Below are 17,062 nucleotides of genomic sequence, written 5' to 3'. Positions count from 1 at the left end.
AAAATTAAATTGAGTTTTAATTTTGAATATACATAAATTCATGTTTATTTTATAATTATTTAAAGTTCAGTAATTGGAATGAGAAAAATAGTAAGGTTTATGATTGTGAACATTTTCAAAATTTATGATAATTGTGCTTCTTGATAGGTGAACATTTGTTTTTCAGTGATAATCTGATTCAAAAAGTAGTCTGAATTAAATTTAACTAATAATAAACCTTTTGGGAAATGTTTTTTCCTGTTAAAGTCAGAACCGTAAATTAAATTTTGCTCAAACAACTAAAAAATCAGAATCAAAAATTGTTTTCCTCTAATGACTAAAACAAGTTTTTAAATAAACTCTTTATTTTCTTAAAAGCACAACAAGGGGTTGATGTTAAACTTTAATGTGACTAGGAATATAATTATTCAGGAGGGATAATTTTACCATTTTGCTTATTTTTGGTAAATTTTTAAAAATGAACTATCCAGGCTGTTAGTCCATTAGTAGTAAGCTGCCATATAGAGATTGATGAATGATTAATACTTTGTCACTGTTAAATTTATTTCTTATTTCCTCTTCCAAAGAAGTTGAAGTATGAGATTCTCTTGCCCACTATTTCCATAACACTAAAACATTAAATTTGGGTTGTAAAGAACTCTAAGGTAGTATTAGAAAGTGTTTTTTTCTTGTTTAATTTGGCAATCAATGTCTAAAAATATGGCTTTTACTATAACGTCTTGATGACAATTTGCTTATCTTATGAGTGGAATAGTTGAAGCATGCTAGTTTTTATTTTTATTTTTTTTCCCAACACCATTTCCAGGAGATACTATTTGTGCAACGGTTAACTTTAATTTAGGTTTGATTAGGTTTCATAAAGCAAGCAAGCAAAACAGCTACATTGCTTATTCCAAATCTTGCCTTTGGGAAAGTGCTTTTTTTTTTTAGTGAACCCCCAAATTGCTTGTTATCACAGTAAGGAACTCAGTTAAAAAATGATAAATTTCATTTAATTTGTAATTTTGGTATTTTCTCTATCATTTTATGTCTGTGCCAATAACATTTTAAAAATTCTTAAAACTACCGTGTTTCCCCGGTAATAAGACCTATCCCGAAAATAAGCCCTCCCCTTACTGTGTAAGATTCCTCTAAAATCAGCCCTCCCCCGAAAATAAGCCCTATTGAGATTGCTACTGTAGTGAAGGTGATCCCCTGCGCTACACGCTACATTACGGTACCCTCTGTATGCACCGTCCCTCCCCCTCCCTCCCTCCCCCCTGTGAAACGCACGCCGCGCTCCGAGCTGCATCCAATCAGGGCTGCAGCAGTGAGCGCGTCATCCTGTTCTTCCCCAGTGATTTGCTTATTGAATAAAGGTACATTTTTTTTGTTCACATTTACCTGTTTATTAAAATTGCTGTCAATGTTCATTAAAATAAGCCCTCCCCTGAAAATAAGCCCTCTGGTGTTTTTCTGTCCAAAAAAATAATAAGACAGTGTCTTATTATCGGGGAAACACAGTATTTCAATTACATGTGACTTGGTATAGATTGTCCTGAAGCACAGGTCTAATGTGATGTCTGGTTATTATTATTAGAAATTCTAAAATGGTCAGTTCAGATTATGGTTGGGAATTACAGTAAATTTTGTCATCATATCACTCACCCTTTTTCTCATATGACTAATTTCTTTTTGTCATTCTGACCGTTCTCTTTCTTTCCCCTGCTTTACCACTAGTGTGCCCTTTTATTTTCCCTCTGAATAGCAATTCACAAATCACTCTTGTCCGATCTTCTTCCTTTGACTGTTCTAAGTGAGTTGGATTGTATAAGTATGTGTGAACATTAGTGAGATTTGAACTGGACTGTGATGGCTTGTTTATTGCCAGGATTCTTGTGAAGTTCTTTAATATGGTTTCAAAATTAAGGAGTTATCCATGTTATGAGAAATTGCTTGATCATTATTTCTCTCTCTTTTTTTTTTTTTTAAAAAGCAATTGGGATTAAGTAACTTGCTCAAGGTTACACGGCCAGTTATTTCTGGGTGTGGTGCTGAGTATCTGAGCCCAGCTTTGATTCAGGTCATCCCGACACTGGAGCCGGTGCTCTTACTCGCTGAGCCACCTGGCCGCCCCTAAGCAATTGGGGTTAAGTAACTTGCTCAAGGTTACACGGCCAGGTGTTTCTGGGTGGGTGCTAAGTGTCTGAGCCCGGGATTCGATCTCCAGGTCTTCTCAACACTGGAGCGGGTGCTCTTACTCGCTGTGCTACCTGGCTGCCCTATTATTTCTCTTTTAATGCAGATTTAGTGCCCTAATTATCAGTGTATTTTTTGGAAAACTTGAATGCATGCAAATAAGTGTTCTACAATCTAATTTCATTTTTTTTTTGTTGCCAAGATCTTTGCTCTTGAGTTATTTTATATTCATAATGTATTTTGATTTCATCAAAGCATTTGGAGATCATTTTAATATATCTTTGAATAAACTGGTAAAGGTGGTACCCAAAGAATTTTGATGAATGATCCCATGTCCATCTGGAAACTAATAGGGGCCAAAGAGATTCTGTACCTCTGAACATTTTTATTAGTGTCTTAGAAAAAGTCTTAGAAGGCATGCTTATCTAAATTTTAGGTGCTAACATAATTTGCACAGAAAGCTAATCAGAAATATGATGATAAAGATTCAGAATTACATAGACAGGAAATATGGACTAAAATAAAATGAAATTTAACAGGAATAAATGTAAAGTCCTGCATTGGGTTAAAAGTACAGGTTGAGGGAGGTTTTGATTGGCAGCAATTTTATTTGAAAAAGATCTAAGGGTTTTAGTTGATCACAAACTTAAGCAAGAAGAGAAATGACTTCTTTAACATTAATAAGATAATATTCAGATAGAAGTGATTTGTTTTATTTACATACCTTGCACTGATGAGAATATCTAAAGTAATGTACTGCTTTGGGCTCAATATTAAGGGAGCATTGACAATTCAGAGTTTGTGGACAGTGATAGAAGCATAAAATTCCAGAGTTTGAAGAAACCCTAGAAATCATTTAGTCCATTTGCTAACGTGAAGACCATCATCAGCTTGAGAAGCAGTCGTTAAATGTCTGCTTAAATATCTCCACAGTTGAAGAATTCAGTATATCCTAAAGCATTATGCATTCCATTTTGAAGCATTTTTGTTAGGAAGGTAGTAAACTTCTATTAATTTAAAGCTGTGTTCCTATAGGTTCCATATAGTCTAGTTTTGCACATAGAGCCAAATAAAATAAATAATACCTCTTTTACATGATAGACCTTTAAATTTAGCTTGAGGAAAGCAACCAGATTCCTAATTAGTGTTTTTGTCTCTTGGTTTAACACACAATCTCAGATTTGAAATGGATATTGGAGGCCATCTAATTCACTTACAAGAATCTATAAGGATCTCTTGTAACATTTTTTTGAGTAATAGGTGAACTGATGGCTTGTTGTATGACACTTCATTATCCTATGCCTTTTGTGGCACGTTTTAGAATTCCTTCAACAGTTAGCCACTTTGGAATATACAGTGTTTTGTTGTTCTTCATGACATCTTGCTCAGAAGAGAACTTATATAGTACTGCAGATATGTTGCAATGAAAGCAGAGGTACTGTCATTGCCTTGGGTCTCGATATCATCGTTTTGTTAATACAGGGTAACATCACTTTCACTCTTTTTGGTCTTATTGCTCTACTGTTGCTTCGTATTGAACTTGTAGTCCACTAAAATCCACACATTTCTTATGGAGACTATTGTCTAGCCTTATGTCTTCCCACTTCTTTAAGCAGTTGATATTTTTAAAAACTAAATGTAGGACTTCATTTCTGTAAAATGTCATTTCATTAAATTTGGCCTATAATTTCAGCCTTTTAGGAAGAATTTTGTACTTCAGTTCTGTCACCAATTGTATTACTCTTTCAGCTTTTTCAAAATTTGGTAATTATGCTGTTTTCTCCTACTTAAGTCATTGATTAAAAACATTAAACTGGGAAGAACCCTGGATGCTGCACTATGTACTTCCTTCTAGGTTAACACCAACCAATTAAAAATTAAACAAAACATTTTGTGTTTTGTCCTTTAATTGGTTCTAAATCAATCTTATTGTATTACTATATAGTCTCCATCTGGGCCTTAAGAAAAGATTTATCAATATTTTGCTAAAATCCAGGTATATCATTTCTGTGGCATTTTACCAGTCTGAGAATCTTGTAAATAGGCCTAGTAGGTCGTGATTTCCTTTTAATAAGTGTATGCTGGTTTGTACATACTATTATTTCCCTTTTTAAATGTTCATAAACTATTTAATATTCTAGAGTTTTGCCAGGCATTGCCATTAAATACATTGACTTATAATTTTAGAAATCCTTTTATTTGAAAATTGGAACATTTGCCCATTCCCTCGGCATTTCTTCCATTCACCTTTATTTTTCATAATTCAGCACTACATTTCACAAGTTTTCTGCACTCTAGTGATGGAATCTTGATAGAACTGCCCCTAATATTCTAACTTTCTTATGGACGCTACTGAACAGCAGGCATGTCCTGATTTAACCACACAATCTGGCTTTAACCATATCATAGGCCCCCAAACTCTAAACCATAGCCCTCAGCCTTGATATAGCCACTGCCCCTAGTTAGCCATTGCCCCCTAGACTCAATCCTTTAGCTAGCCACTGCCTCCAGATCCATTTCACATATTTCCCACAGAAACAGGTGTGTCCATGCACTCAGTCACAACCATGTCATCCATCTTGACTAGACAGGACTATAGTAGCTAGCCAATCGGAAGGCAGTACCACCAGGATGTAGAGCAGGATGCTTGACCACCAAACCATAGAAGGGACCCACCATAAGATAGTGTCTACGCATTAATAGTAAATAACTGACCTGAAGTAAACTTAAGACATAGGCTTATTATAATATCATTATCATACATACATACATACCCCCCTCTCCTCAATGAACTTTTCTGTATGCATTGTGGGTAACCACATATGCAATTCTACTGAGACTGGGACTCCTCTCCTATTACCTAATTCCTCAAACCCCTCCTGCCCCCCCCTTTTTTTTGCTTTTTGGAGGGGGGGGAATGTAGGGCAATTGGGGTTAAGTGACTTGCCCAAGGTCACATGGCTAGTAAGTGTTAAGCGTCTGAAGCCAGATTTGAACTCAGGTCCTCCTGATTTCAGGGCCAGTGCTCTATTTGCTGTGCCACCTAGCCACACTGTGCCTTTTTAATATTAATCATATTCCTATTTCTATGTAAATTTTGATTGCATAATAAGCATCATATACTTTATAAAATTACCTGCTTTGCCTTACTGAAGTTGCTAATTCCTCTAAGGAACTTAGCCACTCACCAGACCATGAAACCTTAAAACACATAATAAATCTTTCTAACTGGGTTGGAGTCAGCCTGAGTCATTGAAATTCTTTTGAGACGTCTTGCTGCAACTCAGACTGACCCTCATCAGTCATATTGGCATCCCTAGGTGGGCACTTGTCTCTTTGAAGTTTCCACCATCTCCAATTCTAAGGTAGGGTGTGACATACCTGGAGGATCAAGTCAGGGATATCTTAACCATATGAGTTGGATACAAGGAATATAACTAGGAGCTCTTTTACTATCTTTTTATTATCTTCAGTTTCAGTATCCATATCTTTTTTATTCTATCTTGATATCAGGCTATTTCTCCTTGATAGAGGAGACAGAAACAAAGTAGTTGAGTTTTGCTTTCTTTTTCTTATACGCTCATTTTATCCACCTATTCCTTTTTTTTTTCTTGGTCCTAATGTAGCTAAAATACCTTAGCATTGCTTCTACTTAGACTGACCCTCCCTGACATTATTCCTACGTTCTGACATTGTTGTTCTCCTGAATTTTTCCTTGGTTGTATTTCCTTGTTTTCATCTTTCTGAGGTCACAAAATCCTATCAGCCTCTTTAGATACATCCTCCCTTTCTTCCCTATCTGAGTTACTTTAAAGCTTCCTTTCCCTCTTAAGAAGACTTCCTTTCTTGGAATTGTAGTTCAAAATACTGTACTAAACTTTAAAAAAAATCTGTTCTTCTAAGTATGATTGTTGTCATTAGACTATAGCCAGCATTCCCTTTTGTTGTTGTTGTTCGATTGTTTCAGTTGTGTCCAACTTTGATCCCATTTGTGGTTTTCTTAGCAAAGATACTGGAGTAGTTTGCCATTTCCTTCTCTAGCTCATTTTACGCATGAGGAAACTGAGGCAAACAGGGTTAAGTGACTTGCCTACGGACACACATAGTGTCTGAGGCCAGATTTGAACTCAGAAAGAGGAGTCTTCTAAACTCCATGCCCAGCACTCTATTCACTGTGCTGTGTAGCTGCCTTTCCCTATCAGTCAACAAACATTTATGAATTTTGTCTACTACTCTGTTAGGCACTATACTATGGTACTGGGTATACAAAGACAAAAGAAAAGGAAACTTAGGAGCTTTTGCTTCAATAGACAACATAATCCCCATGTAAGAATGTACAGAATACGTAAGAATATACTTATTAAGTATATGGTAGTTAAGGATGTGTAGGGCATATTGTTTGGGAGACCAGGAAAGTGGTGATAGTTGAACTGAATCAAGGAAGTAGGGGTTCTGTGAAGCAGAAATAAGGAATGCATTCTGGGCATGAGGGCTAGCAAAGATAGGGAAGTGGGAGATAAGTGTCCCATGTGGGACAGATAGAGAAGCCTATGTTGTCTGAAATGGAGTGCAAAAAGGAGGGGAGTAATATATAATGAGACTTGAAAGGTAGGGTGGGATCAGGTTATAAAGGACTTAAAATCAAACAGAGGAGTTTGTATTTTATACTAAAGGCATTAGAGAGCCACTGGAGTTTACTTGAGCAGGAAAGTGACATGGTCACATCTATGTTTAAGGAAAATCACTTTGGTAGGGCTGTTTCAAGCAGAGTTTAGGGGAGACTGGAGAAAAGGGGCAAATAGACCAATTAGGAGGTCACTGCAGTAGTCCAGGTGGCTGATAATGAGGGCCTTAACTAAGGGAGTTCCTATGTGAGTAAAGGAGTCATATGCATTGAATGCTGTGGAGGTAGAAATGGAAAAATCTGGCAAATAATTGGATATGTGGGGTGGAGAATGAGTAGTGAGAATAGTGTTCAGGAATGAGTAGTGAGAGTGGTATTTAAGCCTGGGAGACTTGTGGGTAGGTCATTTTGGGAAAATTTTGGGAAAAAATGAGTTCTGTTTTGGATATACTTCAGTTTGAGCTGTTTGTGGGACATCCAGTTTGACATGCCCAATTAGCGGTTGGTGGTACAGTATTGGAATTCAGGGGAGCTAATTGGGACTGGATATATCAATCTGCATGTTGTCTGCATATTTCTGATAAGGCCATCTGAGTTGATGAAATCACCAAGAGAATGTACACAGAGAGGAGAATAGGGGGCTTAGGACAAAACCTTGGTGATACACTTAGCAGTTAGGAAGCATAATATGGTTGATGAGTCAACAAAGGTTAGACAGGGAGAGGTTAGACAGGGAGAGAACCAGGAAAGATTAGTTGCATAAAAAACTAGAGAGGAAAGAGTATCAGGAAAAGAATGTTTGTTAAATATTAGAGAGGTCAGGAAGAAAGAACTGAGAGAAGAGCATCACATTATACAGTTAAGAGACCATTGGAAACTTTAGAGAATGTAGTTTCAGTTGAGTGATGCTATAATGGAGGGGATTGAAGAGGGAGTGAGAGAGATGAATTTGAGGGAAAAAATGTAGACAGCTTTGAGTTTGAGAAAGCGAGGATAAGATATAGGGCAGTGGGTGGCTTAAATAGATGAGAGAGTCTGTTGCTTTAAGAATGGAGGATACTTAGGCATGTTTGAAGGTAGCAGAGAAGAAACTGGTCAATAGAGAGAGATGAAAGAGAAATGAGGGGCAGTGATTAAGTGAGCAAACCATCTACTGGAGTGGATGGGAGGAATTGGTTATTTCTATTTCACCGACCAACTCCTTTTTTGGGTGTTCCAAAGAGAACTTACATATCTCTTTTTCAGTGACCTCATCTACTCCTATGAGTTTAATTATCATTTCTTTGTAGATGACCCCAGTTTTAAGTATAAATTAACTTTCTCTTCCATGTACTCCCATTTTCCCACTGTCCATCCCATAGGGCAGCCAGGTAAGGGTGCCTTTTTCTTTCTTCTTCCCTTCCCCTGCTACCCAGATCCCATCTAGAGTGGCTGAGCAGGAAGATCAACATAAATATTCATACCATTTGGATAACCTGGGAGTTAGCAACTGCAATTCTTCTGGTGAGGAAGACCACAAGGCCTAATCATCTGTCCTGCTTCTGCTTCCTGAGGTCCTCTGGGCCTTATTATCTGTTTTGCCTCTATACCCTGCAGACTCGCAGGCCTTGCCATTTGACCTACCTATATACCTTATGGACTGTTGGACCTTGCCATTTTAGGCCTTTCTGTTGACTGCTTCAGTTGAGCTCTCTTATGTATGTTGCCTCCCTCAATTAGAGTATGAGCTGCTTGAGAGCAGGGGTTATTTTGCTTTTTTCATTTGGATCCCCAGCTCTTAGCATGGTATTTGGTACATAGTAAATGCTTTTTCATTTATGCTTTTTCTAAGTGCTCTAAAAAGTGTCACTCATTTGTGTGATGGTGAGCCCTAGTTCTAGAAGGTTATACCAGAAGAGTACTAGTTTAGATAGGTTCTGTTTATCCTGAAAAGCTACAACTTAGAGACACAATGATAGAGTATCTACTATCCAAGGACCAGTACAGAAGATCATTACCCAAAAAGTGGTTACTAGTTGGTGAAACTTTTTGGTCATAGTACCCCATGAAAAATAAATTAAAAAAACCCCTCTTTCCAGTGTTATTTCCTTTTGCTTCTGCACTGATGGTAGCAGAAAAATGAATTAAAAAGTTAACATTGGTAAACATTCATGTACCTGTTAGTATTCTTAATTTACAAACTTTGTACAGTGAGCAGGTGGACACTACTAGAGGAACTGAATCACATCCATATTGATGGCTTCTCTGTAAACAAAATCAGAAAACACAAAGAAATTACAATTAAATGCAAAGGAGTTTCTTAAGTTCTTACAAGTAAAGGAGTTAATTTCATCATGCACTTACAGGCAGTAAGAAACATTTCAGTAGGATACCTGGTCACCTTACTGTCTGTGATGATCATAAGAAAACAAGGCACCATGAAGTAGTTCCTGTTTATAGCATAGTGTAGGGCACTGAATTTAGGGTCAGAAGATTTGGGTTTGAATACTGGATCTGCAACTTAATTGCCCACTTAATCTCTCTGGGTCTTAGTTTCCTCACTCAAAAAAATGAGGGGGTTGAACTTGATTCCTAAGGTCCCTTCCAGCTCTAAATCTATGATATATGATCTGTTGCAGAGGATGAAGAACTTGATAAGATCCTTCAAACTAAGTCAGCATCTACATTAATACTGAATGACTTGTTGAAGGTGGGCACAGGGGAGGACAGTGAAAAACTATGTTGGAAAATACAGTTTGGGATCAAGAAATGAAAGAGACCGAAGGCTTGTCTTATACCAGTACATCATGAATACTTTGTTCAAGAAGAAAGTCTGCAGGCCCTGGATATGGTGAGCAACAAAAACATACAGCAAAACATGAAATTGATTTTTATCTTAGCAGACAGAATGACTAGTTGCTGATTTGAGTGTCATTTCAGATGTCTCTGTACACTCAGATCATTGGCTGGTTAGAACAAAACTCAAAACCTGTACCAAATCAGAAGAAAGGATAAGCATAAGAAGAGCCTGCAGGCAGTAGTTTCTACAATTTAAACAATCTGTCAGTTCCAAAATATGGGAAATGAACAAAAGTAAAGACATTGAATCTCTCACCACTTCTTAGTGAAGTTTAACTCTTGCAAAATGGTCACTACAAGAAGGAGACAGAACGAGCCCAAAAACTGCCTCAGGTAGTAGACAATTTGCTCTTACCAAGTGGAGCAACGTAGTAGCCAAGGGCAACATTGTTTTTAGAATACAAGCTAATTTTCAGAACATGGAGGAGGAGGAGGATGGAATACTGCAAGCTGTATCACCTCACAAAAAGCTAAAAAGCTCTTCAGGGGAAAATGAGCCTGCAGAAAGCTTGGTGTGAGAACCAGCTAAGCCAGACCCTTTTGAGGACATTTGTAGATGAAACCAGGAATGAGAGCAGCAAATGGATGTGAAATGGATTATATCTGCTAATGTTCCTATAAGAGCATCACTGACAATAGTTGAATTACTTCAATTGGATTCTACAAATTCAGTAGTAAATGTAATGAGTGAGGAAGTGGCAGTAGCATTTGGGACCATGAAGTTGGGAAGAATGGCTGTACCTAGTCAAAGAAGAAATCTGCTGGAGATAGCAGGCTTATAGATTTAGAGCTAGGGGAGGCCTTAGGGGTCATTTAGGCTAACCTCTGCTATTTTAGAAATGAAGAAACTGAGGCCCAGAGAAGTGAAGAATCCTGGCCACAATCACACAAATACTCAATTACAGAACCAGTATTTGAACCCTGGCCTTCTTACTCCAAAGTCAAGTTCTTTCCACTGTACTGTATTATCTCAAGGGAACATAATTATTCATTTGTTCAGCAATTTAAAATTACGTTCCCAAGATGGGAGATTCCAAAAGAAAGAAAAAGTTTACAGATAGTAATTTTTTAAACGTGTACACAAAAGGCAACTGAGAAATACTAAACCGACATACCTATTTCTCATAATAAACTTTAATGGTTTTAGCATTTGTCAAGAGAATCCTTTATAAAAACATGAGAAGGTAGCAGGTAGGCTTTCACAAACAATTTTTTTATATCAAACTACATCTTTATAATCATGTAAGTGACAGGAACGTGTAGACATAAAACCTTGTTATGTGCAGTTGGTCCCCCCCCCAAAAAACAAAAAGAAAAACATTTTACTCAACAAAATATGTTAAAGGTTTCTCTCAATAGTGAGTCTTCCACACAATAAATAGTTATTCTGTGACATAATTTGACCAAATATTCTATTGAAAACATATTAAGTGAGGTGTAAGTAAGAAGTATGCCCAGTTAAGGTGTTTGCCAGTATTATGAAAGATTTCCTGCATGGAGTTCAGATGCTTCCTTCTCTGGCAGAGTTCTCTGAGAACTCTTCTTTGTGGATGACATACTGATTGTATCTAGTCCTGGAACCCTATAGTGGTTCTTCAGTAAAATTTATCATCTTTGAAAAGAGATTGATTTAATTAACTTCTGAAAAGAGCATGGATGAAAAAAACCACATACTGCTCATATTGACATAGTTGGATACACATTTATGATTCTAAGTAATCATGGATTTTGAGCTAGATTCACATTTAAATGACAGAAAATCAGGAAAAATTGCAATTAGGAATTTATGCAGTACTTTTACAAATTTCCCCTTTAATTACCAATATCCTTTTAGTGATAGTAGTTGTAAATTATGCAAATAATGACAATGCTGTCAAGGAAAATCAGAATTATAGGTGATCTAAAAGACAATGAAATTACATAGTAATGGTAGACTGAAGCACATTACCATTAATGACTTGATTGCAATAAGTGAAGTTAAAAGATATTAATAAGGATGTGAATGATCAGACAAGGAGATTGGCCAGGCATGTGACAAGAAATAAAAATTGGAGTGCTTACTGGTAACCAAGAAATAATTAGGAGTACAGAGGACATTCTCCATTGTAATGTATGTATTTTTGGGGAAGGATTTATAGAAAGATACAGAGAAGATTCAGGAATGGGAAACCCATGGCCTTGAGGCCACATATGGCCTTCACAGAACAAATCCCCTTAATAAATTGCCTTAATAAAAGGATTTGTTCTGTAAAACTTGTACTCAATCCAAAGGCTGCACCCAAGGACCTAGAAGGCCACAGGTTCCCCACCCCAGTAGTGGTCTGAAGTGGCATGATATGAACTGGCAGAGAAATTAGCAAGACCATTGAAATCCCTGATTAGAGTTTATTGATGCGTAGTACAATTCTAGCACCCATCTACTTGAGCTATCTTTTTTTTTTTGAGTCATAAATTCCATTCTGCCAAGTCTGTGTGATTTATTTATAAATATTTATCAGTAAGACCCCCAAGATTTCTTGACTATTCAGAAGATGTATTGTTGATAATATTGGCATATAGACATAGACATGTAGGTAATTGTTTTTGACATTCCTATATCTGTTCTTTACATGAGTACTTCTACTATTCTTTCTATGTCATACTTTCTCTTCTTTTTGGTAGTTGATTTAGCAAATGTTTTTGGGTAGTTTTTTTCTCCCTTCTCTATTTTCAATTTAAAGCCTTTACTGATAAGGTTAGCAAATGCCTAGAGAGATGCATTCTTCCATCTTTCTCATATGTAGTACATTTGTGGCTCATAGACTATCTCTCTTTTCTCTCTATATAAGCATTGATACAGAAAGCAAAATTCCATTCTCTAACACCATCTTTGTAGCTATTTTTTTTTCCCATAACCTCATTTTTTTTCTAATGGATTTACTTGCAGATAGAAGTGGTGATGGTAAGAAGTTAGAAAATAATCTTAGAAAGCATAGAAGGAACTGAGGGGTGCTTTGTCCAAAGAAGACTTAAGAGACGTTAATAGTTATCTACACTGATTTGAAGAATCATCACAAAGAATGTGAAACAGAAGGCAGAACTAGGACTAATTGATTTAAGCTACAGAGAGGGAGATTTCAGCTTAAGAAACAACTCTATATTTTGGGCCATTCGTCTATAGAATGGACTGCAAAGTGAGGTAATTAGCCTCATTGTAGGTATTCAAGCAAAAGCTGTAAGGTCATCCTTGATGTGCTGGGTCAGTGGATGAACTAGGTCTCTAAAGTCCCAGTTCTTAGATTTTATGATATCCCCATTTTTTGAAGATTCCAAAATTAGATTGATTTTATATACTATTATTATATTTTTTCAGCCATGCCTTTACAAATAAATAATATGGTTTCTTGAATCACAATATTTTCTCTTTCCCTGCTATGCATAGTTTCCAGTTAATAACTTGCATGCTTTATACTGTTTTTGCCTTTCCCAACTCCTGGTTTACCTTCCCACATGGTACTTCATTCAGATCATTAGCCCTAGCATATTTCAGACTTCTCAACTGTCACATTTAAAAGTCAGGTAGGTGACTTGAATTTTGGGTACAGGGCTTGGGAAGTAAGGTATATGCTATGGTATATTAAAAGTATGGTGCTTGTATAAAAAATGTTAATATTCTTGAGTATGCCTGCCCTTTCAGGCCCAGTATCATTTTTGATGCTTAGCTTTGACTGATGCAAGAAATAATAGAGAAAGAGATTGGAGAAAAATGAATGAATTGAATAATGGAGGCTGTTCATTTGAGAAGTAATAGAAAAACAGTTGAAATTGTGATTAAAGAGACTAGCTATTGCATAGCACCTAAAGGAAAGCTACTCATGTTTTAGGGCCAAATATCACTTGCTTTGCATTAAGTAGGGAAAAGAATCTGGAAATGGATTTCATTAGTCAAAAATAAGTTTAAAACATTTGCAGTACCCTTGGAATCATAGTCCTGAAAACTGTTTTCACTTTAACTTTGTATTTTATGATGTTGGGCAAGCTCAACTTTTGTGCCTTGAGTTACTGTTAACATCTCATTTAATCTTTGTTTATCTTGTAAGGAAGCTATATTGTAATAACTTGTAAGATATTATTGTTGCTTCCTCTCTTCTTCCCTCTCTCGTGATCTTCCAGGATTGCAGAGTTATTTGGAGGAGATCTAACATTAGGTATTTTAGCTCTGGTTGATAGCTATAAAAGACAAGCCTCATACCACATAGTTAAAATTCTTCCTTCTCCCAGAAATACATGACTTCCTATTCAATAAGTCAATAAGTTTTCTTTTATCCCCTTGTCTCAGGCTTTGTTTCTCCCTAAATGTCAGCCCTAGATATTCTAAGTTACTGTTTATCTTCATTATAAACCTTTAACATTTATTAACATAATCCTTACTTCTACTCTGAGAAAAATTTAACTTTTATGTCATGACTTTTTATTTTGGGTTCTGGGGCCTATCTTTTATCTTTTGGTAGTAGCTTTAATTTTTCCTTTTTATCATTGTTTTTTCCTCCTAATGTTTATTTCATTTCCTAGGTAATTAACCATCAATCCTAAAAAGTGGCCATATATCTTACCAAGCAAGGATTAGGAAGGAGAACAGAAGAATGGCCTTCACAGTTTCACTTAAGTTATCACATGCATTATCAGACCTTGAACTGGAACCAGTTTTTGCCCAGGTCTTGATCAACCCATCCTAGTCATTTAAATCCTTGCTAACATAACAGTTACATAAGTTTTTCTGAACAAAGAAATTTGAGACACAGAGAGATTGAACTTGCCCAAGAAGGGGGAGAGAGAGTTATTGGCAGAACCAGGTTGAAAGATAGAGGTCTCCTTCTTTGTTCTAGCCACTATGCATATTGACTTTAGCCGCTACTTCATACTTGTTTCTGGAATATGAAAATTACTTGAGGCAAGAAACTCATTATAGGTAATTTTTATTTAAGTATAGACAATCCATGGAATGTTTTTAGTGCCAGGCTTTATTTTTGAATTTTTGTTTGTTTTTTGGTCCTGTCATCTGAAATCAGGCAATCATCTGCTGCTGACAGTCTGTTCAAGGCAGTGCAAAACTTAATTAACATCTCCTGTTTCCTTTAAGCACATAATCTTACTGTCTCTTACATGGGTATTAGGTAATCCTTGGTATTGATAATTGGAATGTTGATTGTTGAGGTGATAGTAATAGTATTTAACCTCTCTAAATCCATTTAGACTGGGATAAGCTGTTTGGCTATGACAGGATAAAATGTCCATTAAGTTGTAAAGAAGCAAAATTTTTTCATTTTGGGAATAATTTTCTTTTAAAGATTTCATTTATTGTAGCTCTTATCAACAGGGTTATTCTTATAGTTAAAAAAAAACTTAGGTTAGTTAAAATACTGTTCTTAAGAGTTTCTTGTTCAAGTAGTCAGATGGGATGTTGGGAAGGTAGTTGGTTTAATAATATGCAGCTAGTACGGAAATTTGAACCTAAATTAATTTGTTACTCTGTTTTTAAGGCAGTATGGGCACTTGGTAATATTGCTGGTGACAATGCAGAATGCAGAGATTTTGTTTTGAATTGTGGAATACTTCCCCCTCTCTTAGAGTAAGTATTTTATTTAAGTTTTTATTATAGCTGAGCTAATGTATTATAAAAGAAAATCCATGTTTCTTATTTTAGTAAATTTGTTTTGTTATTTTAAAATATGCTTTTAAACTTAGGTGTTTAGGTTCTCTTACCATTTGAAATAAAGCAAAGTAATGAAAATTATATATTGGGGGCTAATTTTTAATGGTTATTGCTTAATAATTTTAATTTACTTTAAAAAGTAAAAAAACTTACAACATTTGTCTTTGAGAGTGTTATGGTTCATTATAGATACTCCTTCCAACAGCACAGATTTCCCCTACTCTTTTTTCTCTCTCCTCCCCTCATCTTAATGATATTTTCATGAGTTGATCTGACCCCCCCCCAAATAAATGAATTCATTATCATGCATTTGAAATTAATATCTTTAAATTGTGTAGCTTCTTGGGGCATGAAAAGTCTGCTGGAGATTATGTTCTGCTGGCATATAAATAAATAACCTTGGAGAATCCCAGTGCCATAATGAGACATAACAGTGCCAGCCATCTTTCTTATGTGAGGTTGAGAAAAGAGTTTTGGATTTGGAGTTGAGACCTGGGTTCAAATCCTAGGTGTGCTACTTACTACTTGTGTAACCTTAGACAAATCATTTCACTTCTGTGGGCTGTAGTTTGTTCATCTGTAAAATGAAGAGATTGGATTAGATTATCTCTAGGTCACTTCCAACTCTAAATCTGTGATCTTTTTCCCTTAGTGAAGGAGTAGTGACTTTACTGAAATAAAAGTTCTAGATAAAAGACCACACACAAAGGGAAACTGAAAAGGTGTGTGGAAAAGGATGGTGTTTGCTTCCAGGGCATGATGGAGAGATCCAGAGGCATACAGCTAGGTGGGAAATGAAAGAGATGTTTGGTCAGGGGGCCCTCCTCTGGTGGAGGTTCTGGAAGAGCCCTTCACTCTGTCCTCCAATCAGAGGGGAGGGGCCCCAGGGGCAGGGGGTCTTATGAAGCAGAAACTACAGGGCTTAAGTAATTTTCTAGGATGGAGATTCCTTCTTGGAGTGGGATGAGAAGGCCAGAGGAGTACAGCCAAGTAGGAAATGAGGAAAAAAAAAAACTTATGTTTAAATTCCAATTTACAGGTTGTAGATTGTTTTCACATACATCATTATTTAATCTCACAAACTCTGAGATTTGGAGTGTAGTTATTATAAATTAGTTACTATAAGTTGTTGTGTTTTGACCAGAAACACTGAGAGCCTTCCCCTCCCAGATTAATTTTTATTTTATTTTTTGACTAGGTAAAAGAGGCCATTCTTTACCTCAGTTTTACCTAGCCTTAATCACTGAGTGGGTATTGTCTTAGACAAACTGAGACCTAGGAAAGACCTTAGCTTAAAAAAGCCAAGACCTCCCACTGCATCTGGGGCCATCTCTGTTTGTCCTGATCTATATCTAGCCACTTGACCCAGATGACTCGGGAGGAGAGAATGAGGCTGGTGACTTTGCACAACCCTCCCTCACATAAAATCCTATTCACTTGCAAGTCATGACATCTCCTTTCTGATGTCACAGTCCTTTTTGAGAATCAGTAGCAGTTACTATAATTCTCATTTTACAGATGTGTTGATGAGAGACATTGTGCAACTTTTTCAAGGCTACACAGCAATTAACAGAGGCTAGGACATAAGCCCTGGTCTTTAGATTTCAAAGCCTTGTGTTTTTTTCTGCCATACCACACCGCCTAGTTAAATATTTAAATTAAAATAGTCATAGGCAGTATACTTTTGATTCTTGCACACATTTTATATGGATATATGAAAATACGAGATT

The 17,062-nt window shown here is 36.4% G+C and overlaps 1 protein-coding gene across 1 annotated transcript in view; it reads left to right on the top strand.

The window, feature by feature from the left end:
- Positions 1 to 17,062, top strand: part of KPNA5 (karyopherin subunit alpha 5) — a 54,935-nt gene that overhangs the window by 17,598 nt on the left and 20,275 nt on the right. The window contains exon 7 of the mRNA XM_069076996.1: positions 15,160 to 15,248. Coding sequence (XP_068933097.1) covers positions 15,160 to 15,248 — 89 coding nt within the window. The remainder of the gene's footprint in view (positions 1 to 15,159; positions 15,249 to 17,062) is intronic.

This window comes from Petaurus breviceps, unplaced genomic scaffold (genome assembly GCF_028583685.1).
Source record: "Petaurus breviceps papuanus isolate PSGF00001 unplaced genomic scaffold, PetGlider_PUasm1.0 90977, whole genome shotgun sequence".
NCBI classification, from domain to species: domain Eukaryota; kingdom Metazoa; phylum Chordata; class Mammalia; order Diprotodontia; family Petauridae; genus Petaurus; species Petaurus breviceps.
This window is presented reverse-complemented; position numbering and strand designations above follow the sequence as displayed.